Source organism: Manihot esculenta, chromosome 8 (assembly GCF_001659605.2).
Source record: "Manihot esculenta cultivar AM560-2 chromosome 8, M.esculenta_v8, whole genome shotgun sequence".
In the NCBI taxonomy this organism is placed as follows: domain Eukaryota; kingdom Viridiplantae; phylum Streptophyta; class Magnoliopsida; order Malpighiales; family Euphorbiaceae; genus Manihot; species Manihot esculenta.
In genome coordinates, this window is record NC_035168.2 from 7,185,211 (window position 1) to 7,199,714 (window position 14,504).

Here is a 14,504-nt window from a genome sequence, read left to right on the forward strand (position 1 = left end):
GAACTAAACTTGTGGCATGCGTTGTTTGCCATGCTAGAGTTGATGAGGACTCTAGTGGAGGTCTTTTGTTTATGGTTTGATGCATGCACAGGTTAGGTTCTAGTTCTTTGGATGTGATCCCAGCTTGATGTATGTTATGTTGACCCAGCTAGAGTTTTTTTGCGGGCTCTAGTAGGGGGTTCTTTATATTTTCAGTTATGTTGCATACATGTCAAGCTCGGTATTTACATCAGATGTTACAGTTTTTATGTTAAAGTTTTGACCATGTATGGGATTTGACCAGGTGATAGGAGGTATGTTTGGCTTGCTATGGGTCCCGGCGGCCTTAAGCCGATCTGGATCCTAGTGCCGGTAGCGGTTCGGGCCGTTACAGAGGGGTATCGGTTTCCGGGCTGTTACAACTTATGCTTTTTTTACTTTTTCTCCTGCTCTTCTTTATTGGGTTACTGTATAATATTGTTACTTCTGCTCCTAAAATTAATTATTTCAAAAGAATCTATTTTATCTTAGGGGATTTCAAAATTAAATCTTTAAGGACAGTGTGTTCATACACGACTCATGATTTTATTATTTTTTTCTTATTTTCTTAACAATCTTAAGGATTTAAAATATACCCAAATGCACCTGATACCACTGCTGATAATCCTATTGTGCCTAATACAAATATTAACGATGTTGTGGTTATTGCTCTTCCACCTGCTACTGTCGTTTTGTCTTCTGCAGCTCTGCCAACTGCTGTAAATGGAGATTCACTTCTGCCTAGTGTCTCTTATGTGAAACCTTTTTCTTGACATATTCGAGATCGAAATATTTTAAGGTCAAAATTTTAAGAGATGGTAAGAAAGATTTAAAAAAAAAATTCTTGATATGAATTGGGTAGTTGCAGCCCTCACAGAACAAAAACCAACTCCTGTTGTTTATCCAAAATTACTTGAAATTGGGCTTACTATAATAAGCGATGCAGGTATATAATTATTAGTATTTTATCTAATGATTTGGTTGACGTTTATTGTTCTTATAAAAAAGTCTAAGAAATATGAGACTCAATGGATCTTAAGAACATAGCTGAGAATATTGAAAAATAAAAATTTATCAGAGGAAACTTTTATAGGTGAGAAATGACTAATGACAAAGATAAAAAAAAAAATTAATGAGTACCACAAGTTTTTGGAGGACATAGAGCTGAAAATATTACTCTATAATATGAATTCATTATCGACCTACGGACTAAAAAATTATCAGAATCTTGAAAGAATGACAAATAACAACTCAAATACAAACACATAGGGGTGAGCATTCGGTCAGTTCGGTTCAAAACTGAACCGAATCGAATAAACCGAAAACCAAAATTTTAGTGTTTATGAAAATCGAATCGAACTGATTTTGGTTAGAAATCGAATCGAATCTAACCGGTCTGATTCGGTTTGATTCGATTTAGTTTGATCGGTTTCGATTTTTAATAATTTTTTTATTTTTTACACTTTATTTTAAATATTTTAAAATTTAATTAAAATATTTTAATCTTAATATAATTTAATTTCTCTATATTATTGAAAAAATATATTATTATCATTAATCGATTCGGTTCGGTTTTTTCGATTTTTCTGATCAAAACCAAACTGAACCGAAATAACCGAAATTTCTGAAATTAAAAACCGAACTAAACCAAAATATATAAAAAACCGAATTAAATTTTCAATTCGGTTCGGTTCGATCGATTTTTTCAGTTTGAACCGAATACTGCTCACCCCTACAAACACAAGCAGTTATTACTTTCAGACCTTATATAGAAAAGAACTAAAAGCTGTAAAAGGAAAGAAACTAGTTTCCAAAGGTAAATATGGTGCAACAAGAAACGCACAAAGGAAATAAAAGGTATGAAAGTAAAAGACACATGATTACCAATCTAAAGTTTCCAATCTCACCTTCAAAAATAAAAGGTACTTAGCTTTATTTGTGGAAAGCTAGGCCATCATACACTTAAGTGCAGACACAGAATAAGAAATGACAATCCTCTTAAACCAAAAGCAAATTTAATTGAAAAAGATGATATAATTATTGCAGTTATTTCTCAAGTATATATCGTAGCTAAGGTGAAATATTGGGTGGTAGACTCTGATGCTACTAGGTATATATGTATAGAAGGAAATGCTTTTACCTCCACTACTCTGAGAGAAAGAGAAGAATATATATATCTTGGTGACTTTAGGACTGCAAGTGTCCATAGCAAAGAAAAAGTTATTATCAAGCTCACATTTGGCAAGACCCTAGCTCTTAATAAAGTTTTTCATATACCTAAAATAATAGCAAATTTGATTTCAATAGCTTTATTAGGAAAGACCGGAATTAAAGTATTATTTGAGTCAGATAAAATTATATTGATAATAAATAGTATTTTTGTGAGAAAAGATTACTTTAATAAGCACTCTTTGTTCTTAATGTTTATGAAATAATGAATTGAAATACATCTTTTTATGCATACCTAATTGATTATATTGATTTATGATATTCTCGAATATGACATGTTAGTGTTTTTTATATTAAAAAATCGAAATATTTTGGTATAATTTTTGGTATTAATAACGCATATTTAAATAAATATGATATTTGTGCCAGAATCTTAATATTATTTTATATTTATTTATTAGAAATTTAAATCAAAATTATAATTTTATTAAAATATCTAAATTTATAAAAATTATTATAATAAAATATACATTACTTATATAATTAATGATTTATAGATTAAAAATAATTCGATTTATTATTAATTGTACTTAAATTTTTTAAGATTAAACTCTAATCATAAAATAATAAAATTATTCTCATCTAACTCTATTAATTTATAAAAATTAAGAATATATTTAATAATATTTAAATTATAATTGATTATTTTTTAAAAATAAATTATTAATAATATAATTAAGTTATATTTAATTAGTTTTTATAATTATTATAAGTTTAATTATTAAATAGATTACAATTTTAATTCTGTTATTTAATGGATTAATTGTAATTAATATATGAGTAAGTGTATATATACATCCACCTAATTAAAACTATAGAAACTGATAATATGAATAGTTAAAATTATAATAAATGTAAAATATAAATATTAAAATAAATTGATTAATACTATTTTAATGTAATTGTAAAAAAAATGTTTTATTTTATAAAATAAAAAATGGTTTAGTTAGGTTTCAAGTAAATTAGGACTAAGTAAATACTTTTAATAAAATATAGGGACTTAATGATAATTTACTAAAAATTTCACAACCCAAGAATTATGGACGACCGTGATAAGCAAAACTGAAAAGTGGATGCATGTGATTAGTAATATACTCATTGCACTATATCTTTGTCTCTCTTGACGGTCCCAACAGTTTATTTAAGAGAAAATTAAATTATAAGCTATATTAATATTTTAATAAAATTTTTAAAAATTTATTAATTCATGAATTTATTAATTTTAACAATTAAATATTAAAAAATATAATATATATTTAATAAAAAGTGTAAAATATTTTTATAAAATTAATAATTAATTATAATGTTTTAATATTATATAAATTCAATAATAAAATCTTTAATAGTTAAAATTAAAAAATTAATTAATATATATTTTAAAATTTTAAAAATATTTTAAAAAAATTAAAGGATGATCAATTAATTTTTTGATAAAATAGGGATTAAATGATAAATTGGTCTTTATTTAAACTAATCACTCTCATTCCCCCTCCCTCTGTCTCTCTCTCTCTCATTTAAACCCCCGCCTAAACCCATATTAATGCTCAAATTGCGCTCTCTCTCTCTCTCTCGGCATAGTTGGGTTCTTAAAATATCTCTGGTTTTTCTAGTTCCACTCTTAACTTTTTATGAGCTAGGCAACACCGAATCTTTTCTTTTTCCCTCTCCGATGTCAGCCAACCACTACATTACCAGCAACGGGGACGCCGAGCTGGCCAAACCGGCTCTTACTTCGTCGGGTTCCTTCAAGGCACGCAAATCCAAGCCCAGCGCCAACCCCGCCGCCGGTACAGCTATCTCACGGGCCGGTTCGGATGTCGATGATATTATTACACTTTTGCACGGCTCTGATCCCGTCCGCGTTGAGCTTAACCGCCTAGAGAACGAAGTCCGAGGTACTTTTCCTGGAAAATAAAAATATTGTTTTCTCGAGAAAACTAATCAAATGTGATTACTTTCTTCTATTGTATTAATTATATACTAAGATAATGGATAAGGCTTTTTATAAGCTAAAGTCAGAAATTAGAATTGTTAAGGATATTGTTGAAATGAAAATGTTTTGCGTAGTAATTTCTCGTCTGATACGGCAAATGTTCATAATTATATCCTTCTTTTATAAAGTTTTAAAATTGCCAATTGTTTGGTCTGCGTTCACTTTGTATCGACTTGTTTACCTTTTTCTATAAAATTTTCATTTGTATGAATGGATTTGTTGATGAAAAAAAGATAAGACTTTCCATCTTTCAATTGTATTTTATGGAAGGACTGAACTCATCTAGAAGTTCAAGAAGTCCAAGAAGTACAATAAGTTATCATATGGAGTGGCCGCCAATGGTGTGGGAATTATCTATAGTATGCAAAGAAGAAAGTTATCTGTAAGCTCAATGCACGTTCTGCGAAGTTAATCTGTATAATTTCATGAAAGTACAAGGGTATTATAGTTATTTATATGGGCGCCCTAGGGGTTGGGGGTAGGTTGGGGAGGGGGGGGGGTGAAGGGTGATCTACCTGTCTGATTGCTTAAAGCTTAGAAGAGAATCCCATCTGTCAAATCCTGTTATTATCAGATTGTAACTTCTTTACAAAGTTCCTCAGGATAAAGGAAACAAAGGTAATATTTTTGGATTTTAGAATTTGGTCAGCTTATTTGCTGGCATAAGTTCTTACTGTCTTATTCTTAGGTATACCTTTCTGATTGCAAATGAAAGAAGAGGGCTTGAGTTTCTTCGAGATCCATATGAGGATTTGAATTGAAGGATTAGTTGAGTTTGATATTATGTTGGTTTTGTTTCTCACTTGAAAAACAAATACGAATCTACCTTCATTTCAAATGTGAATCCACCCATGTGGACCCTCAAATAAAAGAACTGAAAAGGAAGATACCAAAATTTGACTATGGTATTATATGCTATAACGCTGCTGCCACTACTATTATATACAACTTCCTTTGTACTTAAAAAATGAGGTGTAAAAATTAGATTACTTCTAAAAACAAGGCTTCATTAGAAGTTTTAAGGAAACTGCCTTTTTATTTTAAGAGCTGTTATTACCCATAAAATGTGTTCACTTTTTCAATTTTTCTTTCTCTTGCACTTTGTCTGGGAAGAAAACTGATGGAGGAAAGAAATGTAAAAGGAAATATCGAGAAGGATATCTTAATATATTCTTCTTCCTCTTTGTTTAAGTCGGAGGGAAAACAAAAAGAAGGATTCCTCCATTTGTTTTCTTATCACTTTTTTTCCCTAACTTTTCTCCAAATTGGAGAGATTCAGACTAGATTTTCCTTTCCAAGGTAATTTGCTATTCATTGATCAAATATTTACATGTGAAAAGCAATTGCTTTAGTTTCTTCTGGTCTTTTGGGATTTGCTTTCTTTTGTTTTGGTTGGCTTGCTACTTCTAATATGGTTATAGGAAGAACTTACTTTTATCAACAAAACATGGAGTAGCACTGTTTAAATACATTTAAATGGAAAGGAAACATAATCACTATGGTCCTTGTGCTTTTAGTTGTTTTGATGTCAAATACAAGATTAGAGTAATTCTGCGATGTAATTAACCGTGTTGTGTCCTATATTTGCAGATAGAGATAGGGAATTGGGAGAAGCCCTTGCAGAAATCAAGTCCTTGAAGAATTCAGAACGCTTGAAAGAGAAGGCAGTTGAGGAGGTAATATAAATTTGTCTATTTCGTCAATTTCCTGCAGTTTATATTGCTAATGGCATCATCTACTGCAAAATTTTTTTGATAAAGCTTATTCCAATGTTTCATAGTTCACACCAGAGACTAGACCAATAATTACTTTAGAGATATGGTAGTTTTTGGTTGAGATTTTAATTTGAATGTACTTGACAGATCAAGTAGCTGTTGCATGTGTACACATCATGTGCTTGCCTGCCTTTCTATTCCTATTATTTTGATTAATTTGATGTGCTAATAAATTAAAAAGGAACAAGAAAAGGGCCGAAATTTACTTCAACTCTACAAACCTTTTTTTTTTCTTTTATGTTTTGATTGTTGTGGATAATTATATTCTTATCACTTGTATATCTTTTAATAGAAAAATGGAGTTGTTAGCGTAATTTTCTTTACGTACACATATTGTGATCCCGTCACATGTAATATGTAAAAAATCACCTTTTCAGTTTTTCTACATCGACAACTTCAAATTACATTGACGATACCTTCTGCTCCTTAGTGTTGAATGTCTGTTTTAGTAAGAAAAGAAGGCTGTTGCTCTAGTGCATCATATCTATGATCTTTCTTTTAACACTTAATATTATTCTTGAAAAGGTTATCAATACAACAGTATATTTAATTGTAATCTGAGTGATTTGAAGTTTGATGTGTTGAAATCGAGTTGTTAGAAATTAGAATGATATACTTCTACATTCAAATCATATGATTCAGTTCCATTCCCTACCCAACCCATGGGAATCTGTCGGTTGAAAATGAACCTAAATGAATGCTGAGTCAATCGTAAATCAGTTGATTGCCCATTTCATTTTTCTTGCCAAGTTGTAATATTCAATTGATGTAGAACTCAAAATTTAATTTCACTCGTTAACATGAAAAGACTCCTAAATCGTCCCCCCAAAATTTGACTTAAGAACCACATTACCTAAAAGTAAACAAAAGAAGTTTGTTTTGCTAATGCGCATGAGTCTGTTTTCTACTTCCAATCTGGTATTCCCAAAGTTACCAGTGGACATAGAATTGCTTACAGTGGGACATGGAAAAAATTTCTTGCTTTACAGGCAAGTGCCTTTCTGATTGGCCATGTGATCGCCCCATAGTTGTCAAAATATGTTACATTATGATTGTTTTATATATATTTGAGAATTAATTTGTACTAGATATTGTGATTTGATTTGCTTCTTCATTATGAAATTAGGATTTTCCCCCCTCAATTTGACAACCATAGTTGAAAGATAGTTTCTTCCACATGATGAGGATGCTTACTTTGTATTGTACGTGTAATTTCAGCTTACAGACGAGCTAAATAAAGTGGATGAAAAGCTAAAAGCTGCAGAAGCTCTTCTGGAAAGCAGGGTATGTTTCAAGCTATTACCTTTAGTTGACTGGTGAATGTGTTCATTTCTGTTACCAAGCTTCAACACTGTTTTCTGCTTAAAATGTTGAGTATGTCATGATTTGCAGAACCTTGAAATTAAGAAAATAAATGAAGAGAAAAAAGCCGCTTTGGCAGCCCAATTTGCTGCAGAAGCAACACTTCGAAGAGTACATGCTGCTCAGAAAGATGATGACATGCCTCCTATTGAGGCCATTATCACTCCGCTGGAGGCTGAATTGAAGTTGGCTAGGCTGGAGGTATAATTTTAGAATTGTTTCTTATTGATCTTGCAAGTTATATTATCCACGGGCATAATGTTGTAAATGCTTTCTGCTAATGCATGATGAAAAGTAATGAGGTAAATGCTTTCTGTTAATGCATGATGTTTTGGCCTCATTAGGTTGCAAAGTTGCAAGATGACAATAGAGCACTTGATCGCCTCACCAAATCTAAGGAAGCTGCTCTACTTGAGGCAGAGAAAACCGTCGAGATGGCTTTGGCAAAAGCATCCTTAGTTGATGATCTGCAAAACAAAAACCAAGAGTTAATGAAGCAAATTGAAATATGCCAGGTTTGTCCTTTTAAAACTATTCTGTTGGCCATGATTGTTGGCTATCAGTGAGTGGCATCTATTTGACTCATCTTTGTACAAATAACAGGAGGAGAATAAAATTCTGGACAAAATGCATCGCCAAAAGGTTGCTGAGGTGGAAAAGCTGACTCAGACTGTTCGAGAGCTTGAGGAGGCTGTCCTATCTGGAGGCGCTGCTGCTAATGCTGTGCGTGAATACCAGAGAAGAGTGCAAGAAATGAATGTAATGACTGCTAGTTTTAGAACTTCATTTTTTCCAGTACCACTGGTTATCCGAGTATTTGTTGTGCTTCAAATTGCTTCTTACTTCTATGATTGCACAGGAGGAGAAAAAAGTACTGGAACGTGAAGTAGCTCGTGCAAAGGTTAGTGCGAACAGAGTTGCTACTGTAGTTGCAAATGAGTGGAAGGATGGCAATGATAAAGTTATGCCAGTAAAGCAATGGCTTGAAGAAAGAAGATTTTTTCAGGTAACTTATGACTCGATGATTTTTCCCCTAAAGTTTTGTTATGGATAATATTGTATTTCAATACTTAATAGGCTTAATGCTCAATTTCATCCTTGTACTGGTGATATTCAATTTAGTCATTTTTATCTTGTTCAAATTAGCCTAGAAGTTTCAGTTTGAATTCAATTTAGCCTAAAAATAAAGAAAATCAAGTAATTGAGCTTATGATTTTTGGTTTGAATCAGGAAATCAGAAAATTTAACTTTGAAATTTTGACATTTGGGTTAAATTGAAATTTCTGGACTAATGGGGACAAAAAGTTAAAATGGGCTAAATTGAACATTCTCAATAAGAGTGAAATTGAAAATTGTTAGTATGAAAATTGTTCTGAAATCAATGATTTCTTTTATATTTTTAACAGGATTAGTAGGGATGTGCAATCCATTGGTTCAATTATAGACCGAATTGAAAAAAACCAAAAACTGAAAGTTCACTTTTTGAAGAACCGAACTGAGTTGTGAAGACTAATTGAACCTAAAAAACTGGAACAAATTGACATCAGTTTGGTTATAATCGGTTTGTTCTCTCTGACAACTCCATTGATGATGCTTCAGTTCATAGAACAAAGCCAAAATTCCAAATACCCAACAACTAAACCCAATCAACGCAATACAATAAAATCGTAGAATGAAATTAAGCTCTAAAATAAGCATGCATCCCCAAAATCAAGAGTTCTGCAACCAGTTACAGTTCAAAATTGAGGGTTTCCACATGATGAAACTCAAATCATCAAACGCAGTGAAATGAAATGAACACAAATAATTACAAAATGAGTAGATTCAAAATTCAGAAATTATACAAAAAATAACCAAGACCGCATCAAAGAAAATAAGCTCCCAGATTGGTAACCCAACAAAGTTATTTCTTTTGAGAGTTTATAAGGCCAGAGGCTGAATTTCCTATTCATCTATCATGGCTCTATCTTTCAGACACGACCAGAGAGGCGAGAGGCCGCAAATCTGCAAGAAGATGAATTAGGGATTTAGATTTTATGATAAAGTTTCATATATATATATATATGTATACACACACACACACATGAGGGCAGAAACGGCAGCACTAAGTAGGTTTATGAACTTTAGTTTGGTTCGATTTTTTACTAAAATGGCTAAACCAAATGAAAAACCAAAATTATTAGAAATTTAAACTGAACTGATCAGAATGAATAACCGAACCAATTGAAAACGAACTGGATTGGTTCATATTTTTGGTTATAACCGAGAAGTGCTCAGCGCAAAGGACTAGCCAATTCTTTTGAGTTGAATGTGATTCTTTAGAATTTTTAACTTCTGAAATGTGAATACATATTTGCTATAAATGATCTATCCAAATATAAAAGGCCATAACTCTTATGGTTCTGTAAAATATTAAAATTTTTTATTTTTTAATAAATGACACAAATATTAATGTGTTGTGTAATTATCACTTGCAACAGCAACAGATGCAACAAAAAGATGTGTACATATAAAATTGTTATTAGTTCTGTTCATTTGATAAATTCACATGCCAAAATTAGCTCATTCAAGTTTTAAAGCATGTTTCAAGATTTGTATTCCAATTGAAGTGAAAAATGTTTCTGTTAATAGAACTTTTTTGCAGTTTTTTAATAACTGAAGCATAATCAGATCTCAAGGACGTTAAATTACAATGTCTGTACAAAAATTTTATTATATTTACTAACTAAATCAGTGAGTTATCTGTGTTAAAGAAAAGGCAACAGGACTCCAATGTACTGGGCAAATGGTCTTGGCTCTTATTATTATATTTGAACATAGTTTAATTCATGCTATATCTTTTTTTTTTTTAATCTCTTTTGAGGAAATATATGATTGTATTTTCAAATTAATCCATTCTTTCTTCATTCAAAGCAAATGCAGTGTCTTTTGGGAAGAGGCTTACATTGACCTATGGTTAGATGGAGCTAGCTAGTCTCATATTTGGCTATACTATGACACGGAAATATTTTCTTGCAAATTCAATAAGCGCCCAAGGAAGTTGAATATTAATGCTAAGTTATTTGTATTACATTTTTCTAAACAAAAGATGAGGAGAAAATGAAAGAGCAAATCCTGCAGGATGTCAATTCATTTTTACAAATTTCGGTTCTCTTGTAGGGGGAAATGCAGCAGCTTAGAGATAAATTGGCAGTTGCTGAGCGCACAGCAAAGGCAGAATCCCAATTGAAAGTGAGTTACCATTCTTGTAATCCATTTTTTGTACTTTTCTATTTTCTTCTTCGATAGCCATCTCTAAAAAGCACATTTATTGATTGATTAGGAAAAATATCAATTACGTTTCAAGGTTTTGGAGGAAAGGCTTAAAGCATCTAATGGTAATTCCCGTGCTACTTTTGAAGGAAGAAATGTATGCAGTGGGCAATCACGGCGTCAGTCTTTTGGTGGAGCTGAGAATTTTTCCAGATCATCATCCAATGGCTATTTGTCAAGGAAAGCATCACATTTACAAGCTGGCTCTCTTCGTTCTAATAACACTGCGACATTATTAAGGCATGCCAAGGCATCATCAAGATCATTTGATGGAGGTAATGGATCAGTTGATGCAGTTAAGCTTATTCCAGAAAACATGAGTGCAGACAATGCTGTCACCAGCACCAGCAATCAGACCCAAAATAGTGAAACTGTTGTCTGTGAGCAACCTGCTAATGGGTTGCCAATGGAAAAATCAAAATCCGAGCACGAGGATTGTGTTTCAGGAATTTTGTATGATATGTTACAGAAAGAGGTGATGACTTTGAGAAAAGCTTCCCAGGAAAAAGATCAAAGCCTCAAGGACAAGGATGATGCCATTGAGGTTAGAAAACGTTCCCAATTGCCCTTATCTCCTGGAGTTGCAGCCCATCTTCTTACTCCTTTGTTAGTGATGGGCTTTGTTTTTTCAAATTTCGAATAAAACAGATGCTGGCAAAGAAGGTTGATACATTAAACAAAGCAATGGAGGTTGAATCAAAAAAGATGCGAAGGGAAATGGCTGCCATGGAAAAGGAAGTTGCTGCTATGCAGGTTAGCAAGGAGCGTGATCATAGAACGCGGCGCAGCAGTGCTCCCAGGGCTGCTCAGTTACTTTCTGCCAGGTATCATTGCTTATATTATTATTTTAATTACAAATTGGAGCTTTGCCCAAAACACAAAGCTTGCTAGTCTGAGATAGAGTGATTCCATTATACATCCCACAAGAAAACTGGTCTGCAGTCTGGATTTTGTTGGCTGTAAGATATTGTTTTGGTTTTTCCTTTAACTCTGTTTTCTTTGGCTGCCTTTACACTATGGGAGAGTGGTGTCCTAAATCTAGTGGTTTCAAAAGAAAACTGGATGCCACACCAAAACTTGAAAACTAAATTAAAAAATTTTTATTCCTGCTTGATATCTATTTTTTTTGGTTTTGGTTTTTCTTGTCCAATCATTTTAGAAACACATATTTAAAAATATATAAATTTTTTCCTTGGGTCCCATTATACCAAAAATCCAAATTATTGTGCAAATTTGTTACTTGTTCGAAGTTAATTTTGGCAATTTAGGCCAAATTCCTGACAATGGTAAAATTTAACCAAGCTGACCAAATTGATAAAAGCTGAGGTTAAAAATATTATTTTATTCACTAAAAATATATATATTTTTTTTCTGTTGCATTCCTTTGTCTCTCCCTTGGTCTTCTTCCCCTCTCTCTCACTCTCTCCCTCCCTAACCAAATTCGTTGCATGGCTGGTTGCCTCCGAAAGCCAAAGGACCCTGGAGCTGATTTGGTTTTTCGTTGATGCACATTGACCATGGATTGATAGGACTCGTGTTGAATGCTCGAGGATTGCCCATCACTGAAAAACTCAAACCAAATTTTGGAGTTGGTTGGAAGCTTTTGTTGCTCTGTTGGAGGATCCAACACAAGGAATGCTCGAAATCATCATCTGAAACATGTGGCTTGGCTCTTCTTCACGCATTGGCCCTGCTGCTTAGGAAGATCTCTGTTGTTGAGGGGGTGGGTTGTAATAGTAGCAGTGAGGGGGAAGTTGTGGTTTGTGAATCTGGGAAGGGGGTAACTTTTGGGAAAGACCAAGGGAAAGGGAAGAAAACATTATAGTTAATATTTTAACTTTAATGAATATAATATTATTTCTTAATCTCAATTATGACCAATTTGTTCAGTTAGATAAAATTGCATCTGATTTCAGAAACTTGGTCTAAAACGCTTTAATAAAAGATTTGGTTTAAAACACAGATTTGCGTAAATGATTGAATTTTTGGAGAAATTTACACCTGTTTTTGGTGTTACAAATCAGAAGAAGAGGTTGTGACACAAGAAAACAATAACAGTGGATTCCTGGTTTCATGAACTTGTTTTCCTAGTATGGGTTTTGGGATACTAAATTTCCCAAGTAACCGCTGATTGAGTGTTTTTAAATTCAGGAGCATGGATAATTGAATTTGTTTTATAAAAATCCAAATTATAATTAATATTATATGTTTTACGTGGTTTTAAGTAATATTCACTAGATTTCTACTGCCTTTGTCACTAAGTAGGCTTGTTTTGCATTTGCCAGTGATGTAGGTTATGAATGATACATGTTTGGCAGATGAGCAGTAGTATCTAAATTGCTATTTTCACTGAGGTCCCTTCCTCATGTACATTGCTGATTTATTGATAATCAGATGAGAATTTACAGAGTTTCACCCGACCTGAGTTCTCATCTGACAAAGGGTCATTACGTAATTGTTGGTATTTTTTGCCGTTGTGCAAGGTGAAATGTGAAATAATTTTATTTTCTAAAAGATTATGGATTTTGAGATGAAACTAACTCCTTTATCTGTGTAGAATTATCTGGGATAGCTATGCAACCATTTGTTAAATGTAAGTGATACATTTATTTCAGGTATGCAAGAAATTCATAGGCAACTGATGTAAATGCAACAATGAGCAGACAAGGGCATCTATCTCTTGATTTAACTTAGCAGCCAACAAGTTTCTGTGGTTTGTCGTATTTATACTCTCCCTAAGCTGAGCCTCTTCAATTGCCTCCATCGGGCAGCTAAGCCTATTTGTAAAGCACTGACTCTAGGTTTCTAAGGGAATCAGTAATATTGTGTATATGTTTTGTATCAAAATTATTAAAATTAAGAAATCACTGTGATCCAGTGTGCCATGAATCTAATATACAAGGTTTGTCATGAATTATTCTTATTATTAAGAAAAATTACTGCTTAGTCCTCATGGTATAGGAAAATTTATTACTTTTCTTGAATTAAAAACACATTAAAACATTCTTTACATTTTAATAATTCAACTAATTAGTTTTTTACCGATAATTTTTGTCTATTGTTAATTTTAATAGTGAGAAAGGAGGAGAAAGAAAATTTGTATTTCAAAAATAATCTTCTTTTAATGTTTAAAAGTTCTAAATCAATTTGAAATTTTTAATTTGTTATATCTCTCTTTTCTCTCGTCATTTTATATGGCAATCAAGAAAATATAGAACTTTACATCTTCTATGTTGTGAGTTTAACTTTTCTATCTCCTATGTCATAAGTTTAAGAAAAAGGCAGGAATGTCTTCTTCTTTCCTTAAATCTAAGAAAAATCTAGTTATCTTATTTGGAGAGAAAATGTGGTATGATTCTAGTGGAAATATAGGTGGGTGGAATATTAGGTTGTTGAATGTGAGTTATAGATGTAGAAAAAGAGCTGGAATTAGAATCTCAAAATCAATTAATAATCCAAAAGACTATATTATTACTGTTGTGACAATGTGTCTGGGAGTTAGCGTGATTGGTGCATTCCAATTTCCTCTCCAAATTTAACAGCACAAAGCCATAGCTTGGGTAATGAAGAAATAGCAGTATTGTATCATAAGGTGTTGGATGAAATTAAGGAAGGGATATTGAAGATAAAAGAGTAGCAGAACTTGATGCATCTGAAATTAGAAAGAGCTGAAGCATTATTAAGGCATTTGAAGACTCTTGTAGTCCTTTTGATTATATTTTTGATTTTTGTGGGTATGAGCTATCTAAAATATATTGAAAGTGTAATTTGAAATGTGGAAAATAGAACTTAATTAGATTGTCTGTTTTATATAT

At 32.3% G+C, this 14,504-nt stretch overlaps 1 protein-coding gene across 1 annotated transcript; it reads left to right on the plus strand.

Annotated features, from left to right (window-relative positions):
* Window positions 1-3,795: 3,795 nt before the first annotated feature.
* LOC110621735 (microtubule-associated protein 70-1) lies at window positions 3,796-13,599 on the plus strand. The gene is made up of 11 exons (XM_021766021.2): window positions 3,796-4,142; window positions 5,831-5,916; window positions 7,234-7,299; window positions 7,408-7,578; window positions 7,722-7,892; window positions 7,981-8,136; window positions 8,237-8,383; window positions 10,537-10,608; window positions 10,700-11,233; window positions 11,338-11,513; window positions 13,305-13,599. Exons 1-11 carry the CDS (start codon window positions 3,917-3,919, stop codon window positions 13,321-13,323), a joined length of 1,824 nt encoding a protein of 607 aa, XP_021621713.1. The 5' UTR covers window positions 3,796-3,916; the 3' UTR covers window positions 13,324-13,599.
* Window positions 13,600-14,504: the final 905 nt, after the last annotated feature.

What these genes read in the sequence shown, in the direction of transcription:
- LOC110621735 (XM_021766021.2), top strand. Translation starts at nt 3,917, where the DNA reads ATGTCAGCCAACCACTACATTACCAGCAACGGGGACGCCGAGCTGGCC. An exon ending in AAGCTCTTCTGGAAAGCAGG is followed by an intron (nt 7,300 to 7,407) that starts GTATGTTTCAAG and finishes CATGATTTGCAG; the next exon opens with AACCTTGAAATTAAGAAAAT. An exon ending in GAAGAGTGCAAGAAATGAAT is followed by an intron (nt 8,137 to 8,236) that starts GTAATGACTGCT and finishes ATGATTGCACAG; the next exon opens with GAGGAGAAAAAAGTACTGGA.